At 35.5% G+C, this 16,529-nt stretch overlaps 1 protein-coding gene across 1 annotated transcript in view; it reads right to left on the minus strand.

Annotated features, from left to right (window-relative positions):
- The window catches only part of GALNTL6 (polypeptide N-acetylgalactosaminyltransferase like 6), a 959,075-nt gene that overhangs the window by 854,173 nt on the left and 88,373 nt on the right, over positions 1-16,529 (minus strand). The window contains exon 3 of the mRNA XM_027837462.1: positions 13,575-13,713. Within this exon, the coding sequence (XP_027693263.1) occupies positions 13,575-13,713 (139 nt within the window). The remainder of the gene's footprint in view (positions 1-13,574; positions 13,714-16,529) is intronic.

Below are 16,529 nucleotides of genomic sequence, written 5' to 3' on the forward strand. Positions count from 1 at the left end.
TGGAAATGACTTTCAGACATCATTTAGCCCAACCTGTACACCTAAAACAGGAACTCCTTAACAAATAGAGATCAAGTTTCAACCCAAACATCTATATTAGGTATCTTACTACTTGCCCAGTAAGCCAATTACATGTTTGATAGATACTTTATGGCTCAGTTTAGAACAAAGACTCTGGTTTCAGGATTTATAGGAAATTGGTACTAATGAAGCTAGTACCATCATATGTTTTATTACTATGTAGTAAAGCAAACATATAAAAACAAAGCACACTATTTACACTATTGCTCATGTGAAGAGGGAGATTTCTACCATGGCAGAGATCTTTGTGAAGTGTACATACAAGTAGTCTGAGGAGAGAAGTTTTATACCTTAAAAATGGGCTTAGTTGAGAAGAGGGAATTGATGCCAGATATTGGTGGCAACATTTTTAATCAGACCCAGATCTGGTGGGTAAATTCCATTGGTCACTTATCAGTAAAATACCTAGGCTGAAGAATTTCCTAACTGAGAGCAGAAATTAGGGTAATTTTGAGTTGGTAATCAGGATCCTTCGGAATATGTGTTGGTACAATTGCTGCAGTTCCCATGAAACCTTGTCCAGTCAAGAACTATGATCATTTACATGTTTGACACAGAGTCAGAATGAGAACAATGGGAAAGAGTAGACTTGGAATAAATGAATCCTCAATTTCCTTCAAATCCTAAGTTTCTGTAAGACTGTGCTGAAAGGGATTCAGCTTTCTAATGCTCTTCTTAAAATATGACCCCAAATTTAAACACAAGACTCCTTATAAGATTTGACAAAGAGAAAGTATATTCAATTGGATGAAATTTTAATAAATAACTAACCTGTATAAGTGGCTTTTGTAGGCGATAGGGATGCAAAGAAAAAAGTAAGGCAAAAACTTCATTCAATAGTCTAATGGGGAAAGGAAGGGAAAATATGATTTTTCACACATAAGGAAGAATGTAATAAGTTCTTGGGAGAGGTTCAGGCCAAGTGCTATATGAAATTTTAAGAATAAAATTTGTATGCAGTGGCATCAGGGAAATCTTTCAAGAAATCTTGTATTTTTTTTAATCAAGCATGGGAGACAACTTGTATATGGAAATCCTACCTTAATAAGCTTAATGCCTTCAAAAAAAAGTTAACATGGGGGAGGCAGTGCCAAGATGGCAGAATAAAGTCAAAGACTGCCTGAACTCTCCCCAAACTCCTCCAAATGCCTTTAAAATTACTCTAAACAAATTTTAGAGCAGCAGAATTCACAAAAAGACAGAGTAAAACAAATTTCTAGCCCAAGACAACATGGAAAGTTGACAGGAAAGATCTGTTGCACCAGGGTGAGAGAGGAGCCCAGTCTAGTGCAGGACACACCAGTGCAGACCCAGCAAACCCAGAGCAGACCTCAGGGTGACTGAATTAGTGGTACTAGTGGTAGTTTCCAGACCTCTTAGCCCACAGATAGCAAAGATAACTTAAAAGGTCAGCACAACAGGTCTGTCACACCTGGGTGAGAGTGGAGCTCAGTCCATCACAGGCTGCACTAGCACATTAACAGCCACAGCAAACCAGGAACAGGCCTTGGAAGCCACTAAATTTGCAGTGGCAGTGGCTGCTCTTGGAGCTTTCAGCCCATAGACAGTATAGGGGTCAAAAACTACTGGTCAGAAGGAGATTATAAAGGGCCTTTTTTTGCTAGCACTGAGGCAGGACTCTTGTTGCTTTGCCCATACTCAGATTTGGGTCATAGTCCTGAGTGGCAGCCCCAGAGTGAGTAAGAGCATTAACACAGCAGAGCTTGTGGCCACAGTGAGGGATAACTCTTCTCTCAGTTCCAGAGCAGAAAAGAATGTTTGTGGTCACTCACAGAGCAGAGCATGGGACAGGAGAGTAGTAATCCTTTGATCATACCACCCTGAAAGAACTGAAAACTTACAGCTACCTAGAAGTATCAACTGTACAAAACCTCTGAAACTTGGGACAGTATACACTCCACCCTAGAAGCAGAGTCCTACTTTAACAAAGAATTAAAAGTCAACTAATAGGCTGGGAAAATGAGCAAACAACAGAACAAATATCTGACTATTCAAAGTTACAATGACAAAAAGGAAGATGAACACATACAACCAGAAGAAGACAACAAAGTCAAAGCTCCTACATCCAAAGCCTCCAAGAAAAATATGAATTGGTGTCAGGACATTATTACCAAGAGCACAAAAATGATTTTGAAAATCAAGTAAGAAAGTTAGAGGAAAAATTGGAAAGAGAAATGAGAGTAATGCAAGAAAATCATTTAAAAATGAAACAAGAGCTTGGTAAAGGAGACAGCAAAAATACTAAAGAAAATAGCACCTGAAAAAACAGTCTAGACCAAGTTCTAGTAAAAGAGGTACAAAAAGTCAATAAGGAGAAGAATGTCTTAAAAAGCAGAATTGACCAAATGGAGAAGGAGTTCCAAAAGCTCATGGAAGAACATAATTCCTTAAAAATTAGAATGGAACAAATGGAAGCTAATGACTTTATGAGAAATTAAGAAACAATAAAATCCCTAGAGGAATAAAAAAAATAGAAGAAAATGTAAAATATCTCATTGGAAAAACAATTGATGTAGAATATAGATCCAGAAGAGTTGGACTACATGAAAACCATGATAAAAGAAAGAGCCTAGACATCATCTTTCAAGAAATTTTCAAGGAAAACTGCCCTGATATTCCAGAACCAGAAGATAAAATAGGAATTGAAAGAATCTACTGATTATCTCTTTAAAGAGATACCAAAATGAAAACCCTTAGGAATATTACAGCCAAATTCCAGAGTTCCCAATTCAAGAAGAAAATATTGCAAGCAGCAGAAGGAAACAATTCAAGTAGCATGGCACCACAGTCAGGATAACACAAGATTTAGCAGTATCTATATTAAAGGATCTTAGGGTTTGGGATATGATATTCCAGAAGGCAAAGGTGCCAGCATTACAACGAAGAATCATCTACCCAGAAAAACTAAATATAATCCTTAAGGAGAAAAAATGAATATTCAATGAGATAGAAGACTTTCAAGCATTCTTGATGAAAAGATGAGTTGAATAGAAAATTTCCCTTTAAATACAAGACTCAAGAGAAACATAAAAGAGTAAACAGGACAGGGAAATCATAACAGACTTAATAAGGTTAAACCATTTACATTCCTACATAGGAAGATGATATTTATAACTCATAAGAACTTTCTCATTACATTATTAGGACAGTTAGAAGGAATATGCACACACACACACACACACACACACAGGTGTGAGTTGGATATGAAGGGATGATATTTAAAAATAGCATTAAGGATTGAGAGAGGAAGGCACAAGTGTGTGTTGAATATGAAGGGATGATATCTAAAAATAGCATTAAGGATTGAGAGAGGAATGTACTGGGAGAAAGAAAAATGGACAGATAGAATGGTGTAAATTATCTCACATAAAAGAAGCAAGAAAAGGCTTTTACAGTGGAGGAGAAGAGGGGGGAGGTGAAGCAGGGAGAGTGAACCTTACTCTTCACAGAATTGGCTCAAAGAGGGAATAACAGTCACACACCATTGGGTATAGAAATCTATCTTAACCTACAGGAAAGTAAGGGAAGTGGGTAACAGAAGGGTGTGGTGATAGAAGGGAGGGCAGATTGGGAGAGAGGGTAGTCAGAAACAAAACACTTTTGAGGAGGGATAGGTTAAAAGTAGAGAAAGAATAGAATAAAGCAGGGTGGGGGGATAGGATGGAGGAAAATACAGTTAGCAACAGTAATTGTGAAAAAAATTGGAAGCAAGTTTCACTGATAAAGACCTCATTTCTCACATATATAGAGAACTAAGTCAAATTTATAAAAATAAGAGCCATTCTCCAATTGATAAATGATCAGAAGTTATGATGAGTTTTCAGATCAAGTAATCAAAGCTATCTTTAGCCATATAAAATACTCTAACTATTGATTGGAGAAATATAAAGTAAAATAATTCTGAGGTACTGCCTTGTACCTATTAGATTGGCTAATAGGAAAGAAAAGAAAGATGATGAATGTTGGAGGGGATGTGGGGAAAATGAGACATTAATGCACCATTGGTGGGGTTGTAAACTGATTCAATCATTCTGTAGAGCCATTTGGAACTATGCCCAAAAGGCTATAAAACCATGCATACTCCTTGACCTAGCAATACCATGACCATATATGTATCTCAAAAGAAATAAAAAAAAAGAAAAGGAAAAGGACCTATATGTATAGAAATATTTATAGTAGCTCTTTACTAGGCACAAAGAATTAGAAATTGAGGGGATGTCCATCAATTGGGAAGTGACTGAACAAGTTGTGTTATCTAATTATGATGGAATCCTAATTGTAGTGTAAGAAATGATGATCAGGATGCTCTCAGAAATATCTGGAAAGATTTGCATGGGCTGATGTACAAAGTAACGGCATTATTGTAAGATGATTAGCTGTGAAAGACATAGTTATTCTCAGCAAGAGAGTGATCCAAGACAGCTCTAAAGGACTTATGTCGAAAAATGCCATCCATCCCCAGAGAAAGAACTGATGGTGTCTGAATATAGACTAAAGCATATTGTTTTTACTCTATTTTTCTTAAGTTTTTTTCTCTGTGTTTTCTTTCACAACATGACTATTGTGGATATGTTTTGCATGACTATATGTGTATAACCTATATTAAATTACTTGCCTTCTCAATGAGGGGGGCATTAGTGGGGAGGGAGTGAGAGAACTTGGAACTCAAAGTTTTAAAAATGAATGCTAAAATTCTTTTTATCTCTAACTGGGGAAAATAAAATATTAAATAAGAAAGAAACAAAAATAAAAAAGCAAATATTAAAAGGAATTTTAAAACAATTTTACTATAAAGATATAGGATTTTTTACACAAGATGATTTGTTAAACCAACGTGAGGATGGGAAGAATTTTGAGAGATAGAGAAGAACAAAATGGACACATTTCCAGAAATGCAGAGCAAATGAACTTCAACAAAGACAAAATAATGAGAGAAGTTGAGAAAACAAATGAGGACAGTGAGTGGTGCAATTTGGACATAATGTGAACTATGTGAAAGAGAATACTATGAAATAAGTATTGAAATTCAGGCAAACCAGTTTGTTGAGACACTCAACTTTCAGGATTAGGAATTTATGTTTCATTCATTAGGCAACTGGTTGGTCTGAAATCTTTGATTAGAAGGGCAACAGATGGGGGGGGGGTGGAGCCAAGATGGCGGAGTGAAAGCAGTGACTTGCTTGAGCTCTCCCCAAACCCTTCCAAATTAAAAAAAATGGCTTTAAACAAATTCTAAAGCAGCAGAACCCACAAAAAGACAGAGTGAAACAAATTTCCAGCCCAAGACAATCTGGATGGTTGACCAGAAAGGTATATTGCGCCAGGCAGGGAAAGAAGCACAGTGTGGAGTGGGCACACAGGTCGCAGCAAACCTGGACAGGCCTCAGAGGACTGAATCACAGGCACCTGTGGCAATTTCCAGACTTCTCAACCCATGAAAGCCAAAGAGAACTTAAAAGGTCAGTGGAAAAAGTCTGTGACTGCGGTGAGTGGTAGAAGCTAGGTTTCAGCCACCCCTAGTGCAGCAGCTACCTCTTGAGCTTCCAGCCTACAGACTGAGGGGGAATCAAGTGGCTGATCAGGGGGGAATTGCAGGGATCTCTTTGCCAGTGCTGAGGTAGGAATCTCTTGCTTTGTCTGCGCTTGGATCTGGGTCACAGTTCTGTGGGTAGGTCCTGGGATGAGGAGGAATGCTGTTGTAGTGGAGCTTGTTGTGGTGGTGGAGAGGAAACACCTCGCCCCTTATCATACCACCTTGGAAGAACTGAAAATTTACAGGTCCCTAGAAGTATCAGCTGTATAAACCCCTGAAGCATGGGACAGTACATTCTCCACACTGGAAGCAGACTCTGATCTTAGCAAAGAGTTTAAATCTCAAGTAATTGGCTGGGATCATGAGTAAGCAGACTAAGAGTCAGACTTTATTATCTTACTTTGGTAACAAAGAAGATCAAAAATACAACCAGAAGAAGACAGCAAAGCCAAAGATCCTACATCCAAAGCCTCCAAGAAAAATATGAATCAGTCCCAGGCCTTTGAAGAGCTCAAAAGGGATTTTGAGAAGCAAGTAAGAGAAGTAGAGGAAAAACTGAGAGTGATGCAAGAAAATCATGAAAAACAAGTCAACAGCTTGCTAAAGGGAACCCAAAAAATTACGGAAGAAAATAACACCTTAAAAAATAGCCTAACCCAAATGGCAAAAGAGGTTCAAAAAGCCAATGAAGAAAAGAATGCCCTAAAAAGCAAAATTGACCAAATGGAAAAGGAAGTCCAAAAGATTACTGAAGAAAATACTTAAAAATTAGAATAGAGTAATTGGAAGCTAGTGACTTTATGAGAAATCAAGACAGTGTAAAACAAATCCAAAAGAATGAAAAATTAGAAAACAATGTGAAATATCTCATTGGAAAAACAACTGACCTGGAAAATAGATCCAGGAGAGAGAATTTAAAAATTATTGGACTATCTGAAAGCCATGATCAACAAAAGAGTCTATACATCATCTTTCAAGAAATGATCAAGGAAAACTGTCCTGATATTTAAGAACCGGAAGGAAAATAGAAATTGAAAGAATCCACTGATCTCCTCCTGAAAAAGATCCCCAAAGGAAAACTCCTAGGAATGTTGTAGCCAAATTCCAGAGTTGCCAGGTCAAGGAGAAAATATTACAAGCAGCCAGAAAGAAACAATTCAAGTATTGTGGAAACACAATCAGGATAACACAAGATTTAGCTGCTTCTAAATTAAGAGACCGCAGGGCATGGAATATAATATTCCGGAGAGCAAAGGAGATAGGATTACAACCAAGAAACACCTACCCAGCAAAACTGAGTATAATTCTTCAGGGGAAAAAAATGGTCATTCAGTGAAATAGAGGACTTTCAAGCATTCTTGATGAAAAGGCCAGAGCTGAATAGAAAATTTGACTTTCTAATAGAAGACTCAAGTGGAATATAAAGAGGTAAACAAGAAAGAGAAATCATAAGAGACTTATTAAGGTTGAACTGTTTACATTCCTGCATGGAAAGATGATATTTGTAACTCATGAGACCTTTGTCAGTATCAGGGTAGTTGGAGGGGAAAAAATTATATGTATGTATATATAGATATAGATAGATAGATAGAGGGCACAGAGTGAGTTGAAAACGAAGGGGTCATATCTGGAGAATAAAATTAAGGGGTGAGAGAGGAAAGTACTAGGCAAAGGAGAAAGGGAGATGTAGAATGGGGTAAATTATCCCACAAAAAAAAACAGAAAAGTAAAGGCTCTTACAGTGGAGGGAAAATGGGGGAAGGTGAGAGGGAATGAATGAATCTTATTCTCATAGGATTTGACTTAAGGAGGGAATAATATACACATTCAATTGGGTGTGGAAATCTGTCTTACCCTACAGGAAAATAGGGGGGTAGGAAGGGGTAAGAGAATAGGGGGACGATAGAGAGGAGAGAAGACTGGGAAAAAGGATAATCAGAAACAATACTTCTGAGGAGGGACAGGGTCAAAAGAAAGAATAGAATAAATGGAGAGGCAGGATAGGATTAAGGGAAATAGAGTTAGTTTTTCACAGTGTGTCTTCTATGGAAGTATTTTGCATAACTGCACATGTATAACCTAAATTGAGTTGCTTGTCTTTTCAATGAGCATGGGTAGGGAGGGAGGAAGGGAGAAAATTTGGAACCCAAAGTTTTAAAAACACATATTTAAAAAAATGTTTTCACATGCCACTGTGAAATAAGAAATACAGGAAATGGGGTGCAGAAATCTATCCTGTCCTACAGGAAAATAGAAGGGGAAGGGGATAAGAGAAGGGGGGAGAGATAGAAGGGAAGGCTGACTAGCGGAAGGGGTATTCAGAATGCATGCCATCTTGGGGTGAGGGGGGAAGGGTGTGATAGGGTGAAAATTTGGAACTCAAAATCTTGTGGGAGTAAATGTTGAAAACTAAAAATAAATAAATTTATTTAAAAATATAAAAAAAAGGAGAGCCACAGATGATAGTTGTGAATTATAAGATTATTCATGCAGAAATATGAAAAATAAGTTACAGACAGGAGATAATGGAGGCAAGTAGATGCTTTAGGAGGCTATTACAATTATTTGAGAAAGAAAAATACGTACCTAATTTAAAGTTGTTAAAGTCATATTGGAAAACAGGGAAGATATTTGACATGTATCGTGTACGTATCTCATGACTAAATGGACATGGAAATGAGGAAGAAGGAAGACGAAAACGTGTTTAGTTTTAGGCTTAGGGAACTTGTTCATGCCAACTTGGGAAGTTGTTCATACCAACAAAGAAGGAGAAAGTGTTGAGTTCATTTTTGGGGCAAACTAATTTTCAGGATCTGGTGGGAAGTCAATTGGGACAGATATTGAAAGTAGTTTGAAGATGTGATTATATTTCTATCTAGTGATTGGCAATGCAAATAGAAGTTTGAGAGTTAGTAGTATCTCTATGCAGCAAGGTAGTACAGTGGATAAACCACTGGGACTGGAGTCTGGAAGACCCTGGTTCTTATCCCAGATTAGACACAGTGTGACCCCGGGCAAGACACTTTACTTTGCTCACCTCAGTTTCCTCATCTGTAAAATGAGCTGGAGAAGGAAATGACATACCACTCCATTATTTTGCCAAGAAAACCCCAAATGGGATCCCAAAGAGTCAGACGTGACTAAAACAGTAATAAGAAACAGTAATAAGTAATAATAACAGCAGCAGCAGTAGCATCAACACCAAATCTACTAATTGGATATTGTAAATTATGAATATTGAAGACAATATGGAGGCAGCATGGTTTACTGAAATGAGCTTTGCTGTTGAAGTCACAAGATATGAATTCATATACCAGCTTTGCTACCTCCTACATCTGTGGCCTTTGAAAAAAATAACTTCTCTAGGTCTCAGTGTCTTTGACCAAAATATTTTAGCTATAAACCTGTAATCTTAGTATTACCATAAAAAAGAAGATAAAAAGGTCAAGGAAAAGATCTTGGAAGATACCTATGTTTATAGGGTAGAAAGATAATAAAGAGCTAGCAATGGAGACATATAAAGGTAATTAGAAAGAAAAAAAAGGGACAACTGTGACAGAAGTGCCTCAAAAATCAAGTGAGGTGAATATATCAAGAAGAGTATGGCTTTCCACAGCAAATGCTCAGAGAATTAATGAAGAATGAGGACAGAAAAAGTCATGTTATTTGCTAATAAGGTATCTTTTTGCAAATAATAGCTTCAGCAGAGTAGTAAGGATGAAGCAAATTGCGTGAAGAGCCATATTTCAGGAAGAATATAACCAAGGTGAAGAGTGTCCAGAAGACACAATGCAAGATTATAAAAGAATAGAGAACATTGCATAAAACTATTGTTTGAAGGAACCAAATGTATTTAGCCTGGGGGAAAAAAAAACTTTAAAGTGGTTGGAGGTAAGGCATTATATGATAACATGTAATTAATAATAATCTTCAATGTATTGAAGTTCTAACAAGTAGAAGAAATTAAACTTATTCTGCTTGTCTCCAGAGATTAGAACTAGGAGCAATGAAGGGTGTCACAAAGGGGCAGATTTCAACTTCCTTTGATAGATCAATGATCTCATCTATATAGGAAGACCTTCTCATGATGCAGATCACGACTCATTCAAGATATTTAGTCTGTGCAAATCTTGTTCAATCGTTCCCATCAATCATCCACAGGCAGTTCATCCACCTTGAGTATCTTGACACGACATGGATGCTAGTAGAAAGGATGGCGGTCATCCATCATTCTTGATACCATTTCAACTAAACTTTTTCTTCCTCTCATATGTCTCAGATCACATCCTGTATGCCATTTCTCTTGCACAATTTCTCACTTGTAACATTTTTATTCTTGCTCACACCATTTTCTCTATTTTATACTCAACTTTAATTCTTAGGAGATTGTGATACACTATGATTGAGAGTCATATTGTATCACCAGAAGAACAGGGTGAGCAAAATGTTCCTTTGTGTTCTGGAAGAATCCTTGGAGCCATTAAAATGACTGCATCATTTCTCAAATGCAATCCAATCCACTGTCCTCCTCTATTCATCTTGGGACACAGTTCATTGTCCATATCCTGGTTGAGTCCCAGGTATACCAAGTTTATAAGTTATCTTTTCATTTGAGTATCACAATGTAGACAAAGACATTCTTGATTCCTATTGAATACTTGGTATTTTTTTGTGGATATCTACACTGAAACTTCTTATTGATTATGAATTTTGCTTAAGAGGCACTTCAATGTTCAGAAGCTTGACACCATTACATAATATCATCCACACTGAGACATACCTTCAGGTCCTAATAATCTATTGGGAATTCTTCTGAATCTACACAAAACAGTTTCTATGACTAAAGCTATTACCTTAGGCATACAAAAGTCATCTTCTTAGGCACATGTCTTTCAAGAAAACTTGTACCATTTTCCATATGCATAGAAGACAATTTGTGGACAGAGAGCCTTCTTTTATGAACATAATGGCTTTTAAAAAATCAATTTTAAAAATATCTTTAAGAAAATTGTTTGATTGTAAAGATATAGTTTGCTATATACCAGATCCCTTTTTATATCTTCATCAAGTATTATCTGAATGTGTACATTTTTCTTGTAAATTTTTATAGAGCCTTATAAGTCACTGATTCCTAATATTCTCTCACTTGTCTTTTCTAGATAACATGGTACAAGATTTTTCCATACCTTTGATAGCTTTCCTTCTTTCACATAGCACTAATACAAATTTTTTAATGGCCTCACAATTGGATTTCATCAACCATGGACCATTATACAGTTTAGATTTGGTCTAATCAACCATTCTTCTGTCTCCAGGCAAATTTTTTGATTCACTGTGCTAGCTAGCACAACAATTACTTTCATGGCTTTTTTTTTTCTTTTAATCTTGTGAGGTAAGCACTATTATTATCTCAACTTTACAGTTGAGGAAACTGAGGAAGATAGCACTCAAGTGACTTGTTCAGGCTCATACATTTAATGAGTGTTTGATGTCATATTTGAATTCAAGTTTTACTGACTCTAGACAAAATTATCTATCTACTGTGCCACCTAATACAATGATTACTTTAATGGTATTTTTAAAATCAATATTTATAATGAACATAGGAATATAAAATAACTATATGCTTCATGAAATAAGATTTCATGTTACGTTTGGAGACATGAAAATACCAAAACTAATAATGTTTATTTAGCTTTCACAGGAGAGCCTATGAAGGAGCTTTCTATTTAAGTGCAAGTAACTTTTGTATTTTGAATATATACACAAAGATTGTAGCATATTATTTATGATGATTTTGTATATAAGGCACACATGTTATCAAAGAGATACCTGGCTGAAAATATCTGTGGCTTAGTTATGTAATGAGAAAAGAGTACCAGAGAGCAGATGGAGCATCCAAGAAATATTAAGAGACTTAAAATAAAGTCTCCACAGCATTTTGTAGTCTTCCTGGGGAAGATTTATGGAAGCAAAGGGACACAAGTTTCATTGGATGGTGAAAAGGCATAGATTAGTTGTGATATGAAGGACAAGTGTAGGTAACTCCACTGATGAAATCCTTAATTGACTGAGATAACGAAGGGGGAAAAAACTCTTAAAAATAATTAGAGCTGATCAAAATTGGAATAAACTATCTTAGGGGTAATTAGTTCTATCCCATAGGAAGTTTTCAAGTAGATATTGGATAATCACTTGTCATGAGTTTTTTTGTTCAGGTACAGGTTGAATTTTGTGGTCTCTGAAATACTCTTAAACTTAGTATTTTTAAATCTAAAGGGTTTTTTTTTGTTTGTTTCTGAGTTCTTGATGAGAAAATAAATTCAAAAGGTATATATATATAATGAGACTGCCAAATGAAAGTGAAGGGGGAAGAGGTATTGTCTTCATTTGAGGGAGTAGAAGAATTGTAGAAAGGTTTTTGTTTTTTGATGCTAAAGGAAGCAGTCATATTTGTTTTTGAGGGAAAGGATCTAGTCAAAAGTGAGGGAACTGAAAAAGTAAAAATACTTGAATAATGAACCAAAACTCTAGAAAAGGCAGACTGGAATAGGACTAAAGGTAGAGATAGAGATTTTCACTTTGGAACTACGGTAAGGCCATTACTCTCAACATGCCAATAGAGCAGTAGATTGCTTTAGTTTTCCCACCCCCAGAATACATCTCTTTTATTGGTAACTCCTACTGGGCTTACAGACTTGCTTGGATCTTTTGCTACAAAATGCTATTTAGCCACTTTTTCTCTATTTTTACAATTGAGCAACCTCAAGTCTTCATCTCATCTTCATCTTCATTAGATTGTGAGATCTTTAAGGATAGAGACTGTCTTTTGCCCCAATGCTTAGCATAGTTTCTCACACATAGTAGGTGATTAATAAAGGTTTGTTGATTGATTCTCAGTAGGCCAGAAATGCCATAGACATTGTTTTTTCACAGCCCACTCTATGTGATATCAGTGGATTATGCAGGAGCATGTTACATTTAGTTAAATCTTGAAATTTCTGAGTTAAAAATAAAAAATAAACACTTAGATCCTCAGAACTTCATTTTCTTTAGCTATCACTAAATCCCATCTGAGACTAGACATTATTTGATGGAATTAATAGATATTTTAAGAATAATGTGAGGAATATAAAAATAAAAAAAAAGTTGCCTTTCAAGATGATGTATATTGGCATTCTATTTTTTTATTGTTAAGAATTAAGCAGATAACCCAGAGCAGTTTTCATAAAGAAAAAAAAAACACAATAATGTAGGTTTTGTAGGACAACTAGTTGCTTCCTGAAATTCTGATGGCATGCATAGGACCACAGGTGAATCTGAAAACAGCCTTAAACATCTTGTCATCCAATGCCCTAATTTTACAAATGAGGAAGATGCAGGTTGATAGAGGTCACAAAGACAGTGTTAGAGACAGGATTTGAACCCAAGTCTTCTGGGTTTCAAATGCTGTCTCAAGACAGTGCTCTTTCCACAACACAGTGCTGCCTCCTACCATATAACCAATAGATTTGGTTCCTTGCTCACTTCTTTTAGAGAAGTAAAAGTGCTTATAAATCCTAAATCCTTCTACATACCACCGCCAGTGCTCTTTTCACTGTACCACGTTATTAAGACTGAGTTAAAAGTCTGTCTTTGATACATACTATTTGTCTGATTCTGAACAAGTGATTTAAATACTGGATAAATATCAGAGGGAATAGTTATCTCATACAAGAAACATTCCAGTAAATCAAATTTTATATATTCTGAAATTAACTTTATTGAATTTATATATTTTTAAAAATTTAATCCTCAACATTTTAAAGACCAAAATCTTCCCCACCCCCTGATACACATTGATAAATTACTAAAACAAAGTTTAATAGGATGAGAGTTTCTAGAATGAAATACATTTCTAAAGATAACCTTATTGAGTGTGAAATGTGTTGTTACATACTTAGCATGACGAATATCTGGCAGTGATCTCTCCAAAGCAATGTTGTTGCTCACAAAAATATTGAAGCCATTTTCTCTGTAAGCTGAATCATCATGATCTTCTTCAGTGAGAGGATAAGGCTTCCCATGTTCACCCTTGCCTAGAAAGAAGAAAAAAAATGGTTATATACCTGAAGAAAAAAGTCAAGTCTAAATGTTTTAATTCTGAATGGAGGGATTGGTATCAACTCTGTGCTATTTGAATCTTGAATGAATTGTATATTTCACAATGAAGCCAGTAGTATGTATATGTAGTGCATATAGAGATGGCCTTGAAGTCAAGAAGACCAAGTTTTGTGTCTTACCAGCAATACATATTGGCTGAGTAATCCTTGGTGTGTCATTTAAACTCTCACTGCCCCAGGTAACTAAGATGACAAATTGCAAAACAGGTGCTCACATGCATCGGTAAAGTGAGCTACTTCTCTTGTTATTTTATCCAGTCATGAAATGGTCAGTGTTTCCATTCCTGTCACCCACCAAGATATTCTAAAATAAATCTCCTTAGTTCAATCATGTGGATAAACAAAGAAGGGGAACAGAATAACCTGAATACAAATGTATAATTATTATAGTCTACAAGACTTTGGGACAATACAATACATTTTCTAAGGAAATATAGGATGGCATAAATTTCTCAGGAAATATTTAAGGAAAAAGCAGATAATTCTGATGGTTTTAGAGCAATTAATTCAGAATTGAGAAGTAGATAACCTAACTTCATGGAGAATATTTTAGCTGAGTGATTAGCTTTAGACAGGTTAAAGAGTACATCCTTCCCAAACATGTTCTCAAGATGGAAGTCACAAATATTCCAGCCATTATACCCACTTCCCCTTGACAGCAATCTTAGATTTCATCCTTAGGAGTCCTGGGTTCCAAGAGGTAAGTTTTTACTTTATCTTGCCCCTTTGCCACCAAATAGATATGCAATATGAAATACTTTAAGTTATCAAGATTTGCCTGATTTCTAAAGTCATTTATTTGTCTCAAATCTCTTAAAATGCCCATAGTTATAAAGATCATAAAGAATATCATGTTATACTAACCCTCTTGCCTAAAGCAAAGGGACAAAAACAAATCTGATTTATTCATTGACTAATTTAATATATATTATATTTCATATATATTTTACATATTATTATATATAAATAATACATATAATTATATATTAAAAATTATATATTAAATATATATTTAAATATATATTATGTTTATATATATTTATACACACACACACATACACACACACACACACACACACACACACACACACACACACATATATATATATATATATATATATATATATATATATATATATATATATATATCAAGGAACTATTCTGTTCCAGGCATGGCCAATATAAAGATAAAACTAAGAGGATCTTAGTTTCTCTTGAGGGAAAATATTTACTCAGAAATATGAATACAAAATTCCTACAAAGGATTGGAGAACATAGACTATGATATTCCCAAAAGGCAAAAAGATGTTGGCTTATAGCTGAGAATAACTTATTCAGTAAAACCGAATCTTGAATACTAAGGGGGCAATTGGATTTTTAATGAAATAGAGGATATTCAAGCATTCTTGATGAAAAGGCCATAAATTATCAATAACTTTGAAATATAAATACACATGAAAAGAGAAACACAAAAAGGTAAATATAAACAAGCAATCAGAAGGGACTATATGAGGATGGAGTTTTCCCATTCTGATGGAAGATAAGAAAATCTAAGCATTTTCTCAATATTTTAATGTCATCAGGGATTACCAAGACTATAAAATTAGAGTGGACTTGGGAGGGAGAAGAAAGGGAATTGAGAGGTAAAAATGGGTGTGCTAGGAAAGAAAGGAGGCATAATGTGGGAGGGGAGTTATTACCTTGCAAAATTAATGGAGACAAGGAGAAGTATATTCAAATGAGTAAAGAGTAGAGGGAGTTGGTAGCACTTGAATTTCACTTTCATATGAACAAACTATTGAAGGGAAGAATGCATATGTGAACACAAAGACTTTAGTGTAGCAATATGTTCATCTCTAGGGAAAAGGGTAAGGAGAAGGGGATGATTAAAATGGGAGAGCTAATTCAGTAAGACATTAATCATGAGAGAAACAAACTATTAGCTCAGAGAAGGGAATGACAAACAGGAAGTAAAAGAAAATGAATTCTAAGAACCTGATCTTTTGGTCTGGGTGAGGAGAAGAGAGAACCAAGGCAATGGGAGGAGAAGTTGACAATATTAAGCACAGAATATTGGTGCTGAGAACACTCTCTTGCCAGCATCTTCTTTTTCTTTGTAAATTGACAGCAAGGAGCAAAGAAAGAAAAGGGAGTGAGAGAATAGGAGAAAGAGAAATATGCAACTAATGATTATATCCATAAATGTGAATGAAGTTAACTCACTTACCAAGTGTAAGAAAAAAAATAAAAATGTATTAGAATGTAATATCCAATGATACTTGTTTATAAGAAACACACTTGAACCATAAAGACTTACACAGAGATAAAATACAGGTAAGCAAGATCTATCATGCTCGAGCAAAATTTTAAAAAGCTAGAGTAGCCAATAAATGCAGGAAAGTGATAATATTGAACAGGTTCTATACTGACTACATTGCAATAAGAAGTATATTTAACAGATGGCTTTTGACTATTAGCTAGTGTCTAAACAACTTATTCATGAATAAGTGATAAATCATAAAGCTCTTAAAAAATGATATGCAATTTCATTGATGATAATGCTAACGAAACAAGAAATCAGTTCATTTTGGGTGGGGGGATGTAACCAAATTAGCACTTAGGAAAAGTGGTGGGAGAAAGAGTTAGAGAGGCAGAGGCAGGGGAGATAGAAAGGGAAACAGACAGACACACACACACACACACACTCACACACACACGCACACAGAGCGAGA

The sequence above is a fragment of the Vombatus ursinus genome, unplaced genomic scaffold (genome assembly GCF_900497805.2).
Source record: "Vombatus ursinus unplaced genomic scaffold, bare-nosed wombat genome assembly UNPS02014821.1, whole genome shotgun sequence".
Lineage (NCBI taxonomy): Eukaryota > Metazoa > Chordata > Mammalia > Diprotodontia > Vombatidae > Vombatus > Vombatus ursinus.